General features: G+C 50.7%; 2 protein-coding genes across 2 annotated transcripts; both read left to right on the top strand.

Moving 5' to 3' along the window:
• Positions 1–1,965: 1,965 nt before the first annotated feature.
• EsH8_IV_000330 (uncharacterized protein) lies at positions 1,966–3,736 on the top strand (the record flags this gene model as incomplete). The annotated part of the gene is made up of 5 exons (XM_083265220.1): positions 1,966–2,052; positions 2,163–2,306; positions 2,375–3,427; positions 3,483–3,614; positions 3,680–3,736. 5 exons carry the CDS (start codon positions 1,966–1,968, stop codon positions 3,734–3,736), a joined length of 1,473 nt encoding a protein of 490 aa, XP_083124115.1.
• A 1,997-nt stretch (positions 3,737–5,733) lies between these two features.
• On the top strand, positions 5,734–6,801 carry EsH8_IV_000331 (amidohydrolase family protein; the record flags this gene model as incomplete). Its single annotated transcript, XM_083265221.1, has 1 exon — positions 5,734–6,801. One exon carries the CDS (start codon positions 5,734–5,736, stop codon positions 6,799–6,801), a length of 1,068 nt encoding a protein of 355 aa, XP_083124116.1.
• Positions 6,802–11,403: the final 4,602 nt, after the last annotated feature.

Raw genomic sequence — 11,403 nt, forward strand, 5'->3', positions numbered from 1 at the left:
AAAAACACCAGCATGTGATCAGTGTGGCTGGATACGCATTGAACTCTTGTTAACCTGTCAGGCTTGTTATCAAATTCTTACACAGATAATAATACGACGAGAAAAATAGCCGGGCAGGCAAATTCGGAAGTAGAATGAAAGTAATGATAACGAGCGCTCCCCCTAATCCAAGCTTCTTGTAACGTAGTTCAGTTCACTCTGCTTATATGGACAGCACGAACCTAATGTGGTGGACATTTCAGCCATGCCTAGGCCACTTTAAGGTACTTGACAGCGTCCATGCCCCAGTATAACATCCCCAGCGTACCCACGGGTACAGAATATGACCGCCTTGCGAGATTCAAGGACAGATATCTCGGATTGATTATTGCACATGGCTGTTTTTCTTCTCTTTAATATCCTCAAATATGGCTGCAAACTACTCTACCCGCATCCTGCACCAACTCTTTGGTGATTCTTTATACAGGGATAATTGTCTTGTCCTTTTCCCAGGAATACCACCTGCTGTTCAACTCTTTGGGCCGAAGCCATTGCCTCTGCCAAGGCACATGGTTTTGATGGGAATAGCAGATGTGTGGTATGCTGTAGAGTTTGTTATGTGAAGGATTGTTGTGCGCTAGGGTTGTAAAAGGAAGTTGTAATGACTGATGATAAATGCTTGATGGTAGTTGGTATTGACATTAACCTCTAAGTGGAGTTACCGCACCAATGAACTATCGGGAAGTGCGACAATCATATTTATGCCGCGTGGTATCTATTCATAGCCCATTGCAAATCTTTCTGAAGTATGTGCTTCTAGCTCGTCCAAAACTAAAGTTTAAATCAGGTACAACGTCAAACTAAAAAATAATGTTTTGAACGAAATACTCGGATAAATCACGAAACGTATGGCACAGTCAAGATCAACAAGCCGGATGAAGTCATTAATCTGGACGCGTAATCAAGAAGCCAGCCGAGTTGTTGGATCTATCTTGGGTGGCCTGTAAATATGTGGGTCATGTCCTCCACCCGGTTTTAAGATGGCATAGTGTGGGGTAGTAGCATTGCTGGACAGGGGTGATATTTGTGGACAAACAGGTGAGAGCAATTTCTGACAACGTCGTGGCTCCGGCTGTCCTTCTTGTAGTACTAAACAAAAGAACTGTGTATCTTTCATGACATTTGTGACGAACAGCTTGGCGCCTCCTCAAATATCTTCTCAAAATGCAATGCAATTTATGATGGGTCATTATTCTTCTTTGCTGTCTCGGCTGTTGTGTTGCGCAACCCGTAGTTACTCAGACAATCACTGGCTTTCATTTTGATATGAGCCATATGCATAAAGGCATAACGAGCCTAATAGAAACTTCCGGAACACCCATTTCAAGGAGAGATTTTCTTCAATAATACCATACTGCTTCAAGGAATCACATTTTTATCCAGTGATTGAGTATGCCCAACCTGCAGGGAGCCCACAAAGCAGCCCAAGGGGACAAACCGACTAGCGTAGCAAAGGACAAGAGAGTGAGTGCCACGTCTGGACACACGCAGCAGCCCATGCAGGTCCCCGCCATAGACAAACATTTCCACAAACAGAAAAGAGAAGCTGCCCCTTTCATTGGTCATATCTCAATCCTATAGACAAGGCAGTCCTACTCTTCCTTGCTGGCTAAACATGATTAGAACATGTTCAGGGCATGTCAAGAAAGGCCCCGTGCAGGGATCTCACACACGGCGGATTGCCGAGACCCAGAACACCAACCAGCCAATGTCCTAAAGGCTCCGACCCCACCACCTTTATTAGCTTAAGTAATGACCACCGCCCCTAGCACAACCTCAAAAACTTCAACAACCTCACCTGGGCCCTCTCCATCTCACGTTTCACGCTCACTCTCACCACCGGCTACCGGAATCAATATTTTTCGGCGGCAGCCAAACTTCCTGTTCAATTGATCCGGCGGTCCGCGACGCCACGTACTTAGCGACATGGATAATTTAGATGATTTAACCCAATATGTCCAGCAGATGGAAATATTCCGCCACAATGACTACACTCGCGACCAAATGATGCAGGTGAGGTGCGCTCTACCACACGCTGCGATCGCCTGACGAGGGTAGTTGCGGCAGTGAAGCGCTTCTTTGGGTGTATTTAGATCGTGTTATTGACTAACCATGCAACACAGGAACTGATCGTTCGCCACGGGCAGCTTCAGCAGCTTTATCGCGAGAAGTGTGATGATTACAATAATGAGGTCGAGTCTCGCCGAATGTGGCAAACCAAGGCAAACAACTTAGGCCGTGAGGTGTCTTCCCTAAACAAGATTAACGTATGTTCACTCGTGTTTCCAGCCTGATATCGCGAATGAGCACGGCAAGGCTGACATGGCACACCCAGGAATCTAATCCGTTCGTCTTTGCTATTATCGACGGCGACGGTGCGATTTTTCAAGAGGCTTTACTGAAAAGAGGCGCCGAGGGTGGCGCCGAGGCGGGATATCTCCTTTGGACTGAGATTAAAAACTACGTTACTGAAGCTTATCCTGAGGCTGCCAGCGAGGACTGGAATATCATCGTCCAGGTAGTTCTCAACGTCGATGGACTAGCCAAGAAGCTACACGCGTCCGGAATCGTCCCAAATACCACGCTTGAGAGGACTCTTACCGAATTCGGACGAGGCTTTGGTCGAGCGCAGCCCCTTTTCAGCTTCATCGACGTTGGCTCGGGCAAGGAGTCTGCCGATCACAAGGTTCGCGAGATGCTCCGGTGGATGGTCCGCGTCTCGCAGTGTAAGCATATCTTCTTCGGCCCTTGCCATGACAACGGGTATTTGCCGTTTCTCGAACCGTACAAGCTAGATCACAAGGTGTCGTCTAAGTTTACCTTGATTGAGACTACCCCGGCGGAAGAGGGCTTTAAGCACCTGAACTTCCACAGAATTAGCTTCAAGTCGGTATTCAGGTCAGAGAGGATCCCTGACAGGATTCGCGTTGATCGATCGGCAATCGCGAGCATGCCGCAGCCTCCTATTATGCAACCGCTGCCACCACCTATTTCCCCCCCTCGTACCATCTCTGCCAACAACGGGGTGCCCAAGGAAACTTTGGCCCGTGTGACCAGCCCTCCCTCGAATGGTGCATCGGTCCCCCCTGCAACATGGTCTGCTTTGACAAAGACATCAAAGGCGCCCAAGACTATCGACATTTCCTCGGCTGCCAAGAAGCCCGCCGCCTCCCGCAAATACTATCTTCTTAACGCCGATAGTCAGCGCGTCGACGAGCCGCTCTCCAAAACCGAACCCATGGCGGAGAAGCGGTTCAAGGAACGGATGAACAGGGATGGCAATGTCTGTAACGCCTATCATCTTCATAATAACTGCAAGAACCCGGACTGCCTCTACTCCCATGGCGAGAAGCTGAGCCCAGGAGAACTTATGGTACTGAAGCAAAAGGTGAGCACTGGTTTGGAAAGGCACTTGTATGACTGAATATACTAATATCTAATAGTCTCGAGGCATCCCATGCAGCGAAGGCTCGGATTGCATCGACGTCAACTGTATGCTCGGGCATCATTGCAGATGGCTCAGGGACTGCAACCATAACTATTGCCGTTTCGAAGGCTACCATGACATTGATAACGCAAGTTATCCCCGCGTTTCCCCTTTTCCTCGCCCTATGACGCAAGCTGACCGCAAATCTCGCAGAAACCTCGCCTCAAAGTCTTCGAGGACGGGAGTACTAGGGTCATCGACAAGCTCTAAGACTCTCCGGATTATGTCAAATTATTGTAACTACTCGGGGTACCAAAATTGGAAACCTATCCTAGGAAACTAACCATTAAATGTTACTGAATATGAAAGCGCGCTGCTGTATATTTGCATAGGCTGCGCGCTATTATGGGTGGGTGGGGGGGGAGGCGAGGAATTAAAGGTGCCAGTGGCTGTTCAGACGTGCTTTACGGCTGGGCAGCATGGACGCGCCATGGGGAAAGACACACTAAATTACTACTGGACAGTCTCTTCCGTCATCTTCCTCGTAACCTTCACATGAAACAATCATATTGCTTCCTCTCGGGACATCGAGGGGAAATCCCGCATGACTAAATAACCAAACAGGCTCCGGGGGCAACAGCGCCAAAACGTCAACGACTCACTAATTGCTGCCTAAACTGCCGTCGGATGCCCAGGCCTGCGATGCGGCCAGTGACACAAACCCCTCATTCTGATAGAAGCTGATTCGCCGGAAGTGCAAGAAAAGTAGGCTCCTGCAGGTGATACGTTAGCTTCTCCAAAAGTGCATGTCAGCATGTGTTCAGAAGACGTGGCCTCTGTCAAGAACCAGTGAGCCAGGCCTGGTCGTCAGCAAATGTGGACAAGTTAGGTTCTTTCGCGAATTCCTAGTCAGTACGGTAATCTGGCTTATTCGAGAAGCGATTACTGGAGAAATATAATGTTAGCAACTTAGAGGTTTATAGACACTTTCGGCTGAGAGAGGACTGACACCAAGGCCTTATGGGACAGCAGCCCGAATAATATTAGATCTTTGTATCAAATGAAAGCTTCAGCAGCCGAGTGCACACCAACGCGTCTGGTACATAGTACACGGTTCGTTTTGATTCTGTCTCGAGACTGCTTGCTACCCAATCCTATGAGAGGTTCTCTATCTGGGACTGTGTCTTCAACTCTGCAGGGATTGGTCCGGACGTAGTACTGGGGCATGTGCACATCACCCCGGTAGTCAGTGAAACATTCTGTACAAGTATTAATTGATATCAAGCTAGACAAGGAAAAAGAAAAGAAAGTTCCAGATCCGATTGCGCTAAGTATTTCTTTTTTTATTTAGGTCAAAAACGGCGAAGAACCCACCCAAAATGTACATCCCTGTCTCATGTGAGCCAATAGCTGGAATCGTGCTTCTGGTAGATGGATTTCATGAAGTCTCATTAACGTCTTCCCGGAGCACTAGACTATTCCAGTCCCCATGATTTTCGACTTGAAGCGAGTAAACACGAGTTTGCACCGTAATCAAGAATTTTCAGGGTCTGTTTGCTCCTGGATGGAAATCATTGTTAAATGCTAATGAAAGGTACGCGTGAGATTGCCTGTAGCAGTAAGAAATGACGTCTACAGGTTGTGACAACGCACGGAAGACCTGCAAAACATCTTGATTATATCTCCGCTGTGACCGATTAGCTGATGTAAAAACAATGATGGGTGGCGTCTACGTGCGCTCAGTGCCGCATCCGATTTACCTTTGACCATGTTACCATGCGCCGCGAGGGTTCCGGCCCGGACGACCCACTTCGGAGCGCTATGACGCAGATTTCGGAACCGCGCGATCTCCCCGATGGTCTCGCGGAGGTAAGACGGCCCTCCCATTGGTTACCAGGACCGAATTGGGATCTCTTGGTGGGGCGCCACCACAAAATTGGAACTCCCGCCATCAGACAACGGTCAAGACTCCAGTATTTTCAGGCTTGCGAGGGCGGTTGACACGGAGGCATTCAGACGTCATGGCTACCGTCATGATCGGGATGGCCGCGGGCGGGTCCGTGAAATCCGTGATCTCCACGACGTTCGATACAAGATGATGCCAAGTATAAGAAGGGTCGACGTGCCTTCGAAGGACGAGATTTTATTTTATTCATCAGCATCAAGCAACACACAGAACTGAACCAGACTCTCGAGTAACTCTCAAAGCAAACAATTTTCAACCACTCCCAACTTTCAACAAACAACACTCCCAAACAACCACCAAAATGCTCGGCAAGATCGCTCTCGAGGAGGCCTATGAGATGGCCGGACAGGAGGTCAAGTCCCAGCGCGAGGCCGCCCTGTACATCAACCCCAACGACCGCGAGCGCTACATGCGCCAGATCAGCGACATCAACGACGAGCGCATCAAGCTCTCCGATGAGCACGGCATCGGCTACACCATCATCTCCTTGACCGTGCCGGGCATCCAGGGCATCGCCGAACAGGCCGAGGCCGAGCGCCGCGCCACCGAAGTCAACGACTGGGCCTACGGCCAGATCAAGGACCACCGCCAGAAGCTCGGCGCCTTCGCCTGCCTCTCCATGCACGACCCGTCGCAGGCCGGGCGTGAGCTCACCCGCTGCGTCAAGGAGCTTGGATTCCACGGCGCCCTGCTCTGCGACTTCCAGCACGCCGGGCCCAATGGCGAGACGTACAAGTTCTACGACCAGCCCGAGTATGACACTTTTTGGAAGGTTGTCACCGAGCTCGATGTCCCCGTTTATATTCACCCGGCCGCTCCTGCCGACGTTGTCTACGAAAAGCTCTACGCGCAGCGCAAGTACCTTATCGGCCCGCCCCTGTCCTTTGCCAACGGCGTGAACCTGCACCTCATGGGCCTCATCTCCAACGGCGTCTTCGACCGCTTCCCCAACCTCAAAATCATTGTCGGTCACCTGGGAGAGCATCTTTTGATTGACATGTGGAGAATCAACCACTGGTTCGAGGACGTCAAGAAGCCTATCGCCAAGGACGAGGGCAACGAGAACGGCATGTGCAAGAAGACCATCTATGACTACTTCAAGCAGAACATCTGGGTCACCACCTCCGGCGACTTCTCCACCAGGGCCCTCAAGTACGTCGTCGACGAGATCGGCGCCGACCGCGTGCTCTTCAGCGTCGACTATCCCTACGAGACGATCGAAAACTGCTCTGCTTGGTGGGATGGCCAGGCCGACGAGGTCAAGGAGGCTGTCGGTGGTGTTGAGAACTACCGCAAGATTGGCCGCGACAACGCCAAGAAGCTGTTGAAGCTGACCGAGTTCCACGACTCTGAGGCTCCCGTCTCTTAGACAGCTTGTGCACGGATGATGAGACGTAATTTATGTAGCTGGCATTGTTTAAATGAAATTTTTGATTGTTTTAGCATTTGCCGACCTTTCATCGGTGACAATTCGTGAGCCGTAACATGTCATTGGAAAACCGACCAGTTGCTAAAGTCGATGCCTTGTGTGTTGAACCAACTCTCGTTGAGCAAATCGGAACTCAGGAAGTAGCCGAAATCTTGAGCCATGGGCGTCTGACTTAGACCCGGAACAGAGCTGAATGGCAGTAACAGATCACTGGGCTCTGAATAAGGCTCACGGGCCGCTGCTTTGAAAAGAATCGTCAGTTATGTCGCATCGTCATTTTGTGGTTAGCACCTCACCTGTCGGAGCGTCTTGTTGCGAAACAGTACACACCGAATCACGGAACTTTTGTAAAACCTCAATTCCCCGGCTGGCGGAAGATACATGCTTCTTGTGGAAGTCAAAGATGCGTAGTGCTCGGTCCCACGATGTTTTTGTGGGTTCCCTGTCAAAACTGACTTTGAGGTCTGGACATAAGGTGGCCACCACCAGAGTAGAGGCAGCAGCAAACGTAACTAGAAGCTCCTGTCAGTATTGAATATAAGATATCCCAAAACCTAGTTCACCTACACAGTAAAACATGCCAGGCCGAGTTTTGCCGCACGCTTCCCAGCTTTTCATACATCTCTTGCAGCACGCTGTGAGCTGTTGCAACACATAGCGCGTTTGCGGCGTGGCCAAAACTCTCGCGGAGACTCGATGAGTCTGGCACAACTTTTGCAGACCGGCCAACTTGCTTTGCTTCTTCCAGAAGGAGAGGGCGCAAAAGCAGAAGCCGAATCCATAGAACCCTATCCGAGTCAGTTAAGCCCCAGCCCGGAGAGCATAAGGAAGATTGGACTTTCCCTACCTAGACTTGAGTATGTTGGCTTGCATCTGGAGACAGACTCGGAGATCTTCATCATATCCTGCCAAGTTCCCGTTTTCTTTCAAGTAATCCGGGAATGACTCGCTTAGGTCGTCTAGTTTTGATGACAGCCGAAGGACATCATTTAGGGACTCTGCTCTCTGCTCTAAAGCATAGCCACCGTCAGAATAAAACTTTGCGAGGATTTCTTTCAGAACGTCGAATAATGCTAAAGAGTGAACGAAGAACGTCAGGTACGAGGGGCGGTTAGGCGGCTGCACACCCGTGGCAGTATCTGACAAATATTCATCGTCAATGGCCGCAGGGTCGGGAACACGGTGTTGGCGAGAAAGAAGAACTGGCCTTCCAAAGGTAGTTGCAGTCAAGCTAAACATATGGATCAGTAATCAGCTGCGAAGAAGAAACTGCGGTACTCATGAGAGTAACTAATCGTACCGATCCATAGTGAGGCAACAATGCCAGACCCGTCGCCTCATTTCTCTCTGGAGCTGGTTATCCGCATTTGACTTATCTCCTTGTGCATGCAGTCCAAGGCCTTGTGCGACTCTCAAAGCAACGCCGACGGTGTTCCAACATCGATCTGCATACTGCGTGTAGTGTAGATAGACTCCCCTTAGCAGAAGCAGTTGCACTACTTGCAGTGATGAATGGTCTAGTGTGTCAACTGAAACAAACTTGACAGACTGCCTGTAAAACTTATCCGCCAGCTGCAATTGTTCCGCCACCGATACCTGCTCGGTTCGTTGAGCGCCAAGAGCTAGCACTATGCTCAAGGTTGCGTGGAAGACAACGTCCTTGAAGTCTCGTTTCTGGCCGCTTCCTCTCATCGGTTGCCACAAAGCCTCGTAAGATGCTACGAAAGACGACCGATGAAGTATGGGGAAGACTGGATGAACGAACTCCCAAAAAGCATTGACCAGATTGTCGGCAAGCCATCTTTCGGGTAGCATTAGTGGTTCCGACAGGGTATCGGGGCTCTTGGATTCCGTCGTTGAAAAGCCGAGCACTGTGGGCGTGCTATTCTCGGCCTTGTCCCTGGCTTCGCCCGGATTTAGCCCAGTTGCCTTGCTGGTGTCGGCGGCCAGCGTCACCTGTCGAATGAACGAAATGTTCGACGATGGGCCGTAGATAGTCTCATCTTCATTCTGATGCGAGGCGCCATCTGATTGGTTGAGATTTGCTGGCGCATTCTCGGTTGGCCTTGGGCTTCGTTTGCTGCCTCCAGAGTAGTCGATCCCTCTCACTACCCCTGTCCCGCCAATCGGCACCGGGGTAGTTTCCGAAGCTTCCGGCCCATACAATGGTGAGGTGTTGGTGACGAGACCGGAAGCTTGAGGCACAGGCGACCCTTCCAATCTCTCGAGTCTTCGTTGTAGCTCTGAAATCGATCTGAAATGTGTCATTGACCTGTCTATCACCGATTCCGTGGCTGTCCAGAGGGCGGATGGGGACTTACGGCCTGGATGACGCGCGCAACACGGACTCCTGATATGTGCATTGCTGCTGCCAGCCCTTGGATCTGCACGGAGAACACACTGGACGCGCGCCGTCGCAACCAGACTTGCGGCTGCGGCATGGGTTGCACGCGAGCTGTGTCTTGCGACGCTTCCTAGGCGGCACTTGCACCGGTGCCAAGGACATGGCTGTTTTTTTGTTGGCAGATTTGGGGGGATGTGAGGCAAGGTTCAACTTGGAGGAATAAAGTGAAAGATCAGCAGGGAACACACCCCGGACTTGCATGCATGCGGACGGGGAAGCTTCGGTGTTCCACTTCTTTGTCCCTGTTGTGAGAGATGCGTGTACCGGTGTTTGATCGATTGAGGCTGCATAGCTTGTAGGCGCACTAATTCCTATATTCGAGTACTCAATTGACATCTCGGATCCTTTCTCATAATTCAATTGTGTTTTGCTCCTAATGGATCATCCTTATGCCATAGCTTCATGTCTGTTGGTTTCCCAAGACGGAGTCTCCAAACCCCGTAGTGGAGCACAAAGACGTCATAGTTACACCTGTAGACAACTTGGTGGTCGGTGGTTAGAGTTACCCGATTTATTAGCCAACAACAGACTCCATTCCTTACTTACAAACGCTCAGTTGGTAACAACTTCGTCTATTTCACAGGCGAAATGAGAAGGCTGCGCTCAAGAAGAATCCTCGATATACGTGGAGCCATTTTCCCTTCACATTGCATCTGCCATTGCCAGCCATATGCGGATCTGTGTTTTCATCACCTTCTTTTCATTGATTGTAGGTCTTGCGGCATTTGACGCCGCCATTCAAAGTCCTATCACTACTCCCTTTGTAACCCTCGAGAGCAGACATGTTTTCCCCATGGAGTAACTTCAGCGGCTCTTACTAGCTCTGTTTCTTCCCTTAAAAAACGTACCATTACGGCCCCGCATGATGCCAGAAATCGAGCATGGTCGTTGTTGTCCGGATACTCTGCACAGCCATCTTCCTTAATAAAAAGATGCGTTTTAATGAGCGGAGCAAAGTTTATCAATAGAGTCTAACTGCTCTAATTTCAATGAGATTGTAACGCTAAGCAAGAACACAGGGGAAAATTCCAAGCATGTTGGCAGCCCGGGACACAAACCAATTATCAAACACAAACAGAGTGCGGCGGTGGTGTGTTATGGGCGTTCCAAGCCTTTTCCCCATACAGATCATTCCAAGAAAAGGCAACATCATGTTGGTCTCCATCGTCATCCAGTCCTCGTTGTCGACGGCCTCGCCAAACTCATCCTTTGCTTCCTCGGCCGTAGGATCATCTACCCAGGCCCGCACAACATCGACATACCAGTGACTCAGAGCCGCGCATGTAATCGGGCTCGTCTGGTGGTTGGCTCTCCGCAGCAGACTTTGTAGCGCGTCTTCATCATTCTGGCCATAATACGGTCGGGTACTGCAGTCTGTATTGCCGCGAAGCCTGAATCCGAGCCAGTGTACCAGGGGACAGTCTCTGCGAGACCTTGTATTCGAGCAAGATCTTGAGTGGATCTATGCCTTCCGCAATGTATCCTTTAGCTCCATTCACGATCCGGAGTAGCAGTAGTATTTGCCAAGGTAACTTTTGCTTGTCGAAGGACGCAGCCGCCAGCCCGGGAGCGATTTCTATGATCCTTTGCCGAATGAGCGCTTCCGGGTTCGCTGCGCCAGGGTACATATCGTGAAAGTCTTTATCAAAATGCACGCCTCCAGCGCGAGGTCCCAAAGCGGGGAACAGGAGAGGCTTTGCGTCGCGCTCCCTCTGCTTCCGGCCCCAGTCTGCCAGCAAGGCGGCCTGGTGGGAGCCGCAGCCAGCGGTGTTGTCTCTGGATATCGTCGAGCTTATCGAGTGCGGGGAATGCCCTCGCAAGGATTCCTGGGCTCTGTCTCGGCCCAGCCTGGTGCCGAATTCGCCCAGTGGGTTGTTGTCGCTGCGGGGGCTCGGAGAGGCCGTCTCCAGTGCTTCGGGGGCCGGCCGAGACCTCTGCATGGCCGACTGCAGCCACTGCGGGAGATGTGCCTTTACAAGTTGCGTGAGTCGCGTGGGTTTCAATATCAAGCACAGCTAGATTCGCAAGGTCTGTAGGGCCGCAAAGCGTGTCAAAATCAACAAGCATGAACGTAGCCTGTTCTCACTCTGACAACCACAAGGCTGAGGGCAACGGTACAGTTGAGATGCACCAGAAGT

This window comes from Colletotrichum jinshuiense, chromosome 4 (assembly GCF_051148585.1).
Source record: "Colletotrichum jinshuiense chromosome 4, complete sequence".
Lineage (NCBI taxonomy): Eukaryota > Fungi > Ascomycota > Sordariomycetes > Glomerellales > Glomerellaceae > Colletotrichum > Colletotrichum jinshuiense.